General features: G+C 42.0%; 1 protein-coding gene across 1 annotated transcript; it reads left to right on the top strand.

Moving 5' to 3' along the window:
- Nucleotides 1-1,099: 1,099 nt before the first annotated feature.
- On the top strand, nucleotides 1,100-1,836 carry LOC148770281 (uncharacterized). Its single transcript, XM_088819089.1, has 2 exons — nucleotides 1,100-1,464; nucleotides 1,551-1,836. Exons 1-2 carry the CDS (start codon nucleotides 1,100-1,102, stop codon nucleotides 1,834-1,836), a joined length of 651 nt encoding a protein of 216 aa, XP_088675215.1.
- Nucleotides 1,837-2,198: the final 362 nt, after the last annotated feature.

The following is a 2,198-nucleotide window of genomic DNA, read 5'->3' as shown; positions in this document are numbered from 1 at the left end:
AATCATGAGTAGCTAATTTTCTTATTTTTAGGATTTTATTTGGAACCTTATGTGGGATTTATGAACCCAATTCTATGATTTTATGCAAGTTTTAATTCCGGATTATTTCTTCTACTTGTTTTATTAAGTTCATGAAACTGGCCACTTTATGCGCTTTTATGTTATTGTTAATCGCATGAATCGGAAGATCGGGTTAATAATTAGAACTGTGGTAGAAGAGCCTTTGTGGTATTAACATAGGAATATAGTTAATCTCTTAGGTAGCCATTATTGAGAATTTTTGCTTTATGCTTTGTTCTAGAATTAATTGCATAGGAATATAGTAATTGAATCTAGAGTATTAGAATCGTAATACACGCGGAAGCGGGTTATGATTATTTTAGCATCTCGGGTTAATAATCCGGGTTAATTGCTTGCATAATTGAAGGAATTGGGGGAGTAATAATCACATAGGGGGAAGAATAAAATCCTAGGCTTGCTTATCTTGATTGAATCTTCGTTTTAAATTGCTTTATTGTTTTTGCTTGCTTTTAATTTAGTTTAATTTAGTTAATTCTGTCTAAAATTCGACTGTGTAGGGTGGGCTTGATAATAATTGGTAGAATTTAGCGTCTAGGATTAGATAATTAAATATTCCCTGTGGGTTCGATATCCGGACTTTTAGTCCACTATATTACTTGTATGATACGTGCACTTGCGTGTAGGTTTTCGACCAACACTGCCTCTACGCCCCATTCATCGCTCGAGACGCCGAAGAAAAGAAGAACCATTTCATTCTCGGCCTCCAACCCGAAATCCGTAGAGACATTCGTATGTCCGACGCCTCGACTTTCCGCCAACTCTAGACAAAGCACTCATGGTTGCCCAAGACGAGGGAGAAATTCAAAACAAACGCCGACTGCCACCAAATTTCCAACGTCCGTGGAAAAAGAACTTTGGCAACCGCCTATTCCGAGGAAAAGGAACGCAGTCCCTTCGCCAATCAACCGGACCACCGCCACCGCCGCCAAGGCCAACCTGCCCAAAGTGTGGAAAGAGTCACTTCGGAGAATGCATACAATGAACGAGAAGTTGTTTCCGATGCCATCAGCCCGGACACATGGTAAAGGACTGCCCAAAACCTCCACCGAATGTCCCCGGTCGAGTGTTCGCCATGACTCAAGAAAAAATCGAGCAAGACCCGTCTATGATAGCGGGTACCAAATTTATCCTCGAAGAACCCATATATGCTCTAATCGATTCCGGCTCTACTCATTCCTTTATATCGAAAGACATAATTGCGCACTTAAATCTCGAACCGAATCGACTAAATTACGAATACCGAATTCTCGTTCCCTCTGGCGAAGAAATGTGCTCCAATTTAGTCATAATCAATTGCCCAATCCGAGTTCACACTCAAACCATGAATTTCGATTTAATCCTCCTACCGATCCAAAACTTCAAAGTTATACTAGGCATGGACTGGTTAACCAAATTCAAAGCCCAAATTGATTGTGCCTAAAAAACGGTTAACTTTCCCTTTCCAACGGCGAAACCCTAAAATTCCGAAGTCAACCCAAAACCTCGATTCCAATCATATCCGCAATCAAATCAGTCAAACTTATTCACAAAGGCCATTCCGGCTACTTAGTGGATATTCTGAAATCCGAGTCCGATCCCAAAACTCAAATTTCCGACATTCGAGCTGTCCAAGAATTCCCCGACGTATTTCCCGGACTCCCGCCCGATCGAGAAATCGAGTTCGAAATCAATCTCATTCCCGGAGCTGCGCCAATTTCTAAAGCCCGGTACCGTATGGCCCCGATGGAATTGAAAGAGCTAAAAGATCAAGTTTGAGAATTGCTCGACAAGGGTTATGTTCGACCCAGCCATTCCCCGTGGGGCGCACCAGTTCTCTTCGTCAAAAAGAAAGACGGATCCCTTCGCCTTTGCATCGATTACCGTGAACTCAACAAAATCACAATCAAGAATAAATACCCTCTTCCTCGAATCGATGATCTTTTCGACCAACTCCAAGGCTCATCATCGGTCTTCTCTAAAATCGATCTCTGATCCGGTTACCACCAACTCAAAATCAAAGAATCCGATATTCCCAAAACAGCTTTCAGAACCAGATATAGCCATTTTGAATTCGTCGTCATGCCCTTCGGTCTAACCAACGCCCCCGCAGCTTTCATGGACCTTATAAATCGAGTCTT

Source organism: Erythranthe guttata, chromosome 6 (genome assembly GCF_056151865.1).
Source record: "Erythranthe guttata isolate IM_541 chromosome 6, IM_541, whole genome shotgun sequence".
Taxonomy (NCBI): Eukaryota; Viridiplantae; Streptophyta; class Magnoliopsida; order Lamiales; family Phrymaceae; genus Erythranthe; species Erythranthe guttata.
The sequence above is the reverse complement of the archived record's forward strand: the minus strand, read 5'-3'. Positions and strand labels throughout refer to the sequence as shown.

Coding starts and splice junctions, on each gene's coding strand:
- LOC148770281 (XM_088819089.1), top strand. CDS start 1,100: ATGGTAAAGGACTGCCCAAAACCTCCACCGAATGTCCCCGGTCGAGTG. Junction 1,465..1,550: donor GTTATACTAGGCATGGACTG/GTTAACCAAATT, acceptor AAAATTCCGAAG/TCAACCCAAAACCTCGATTC.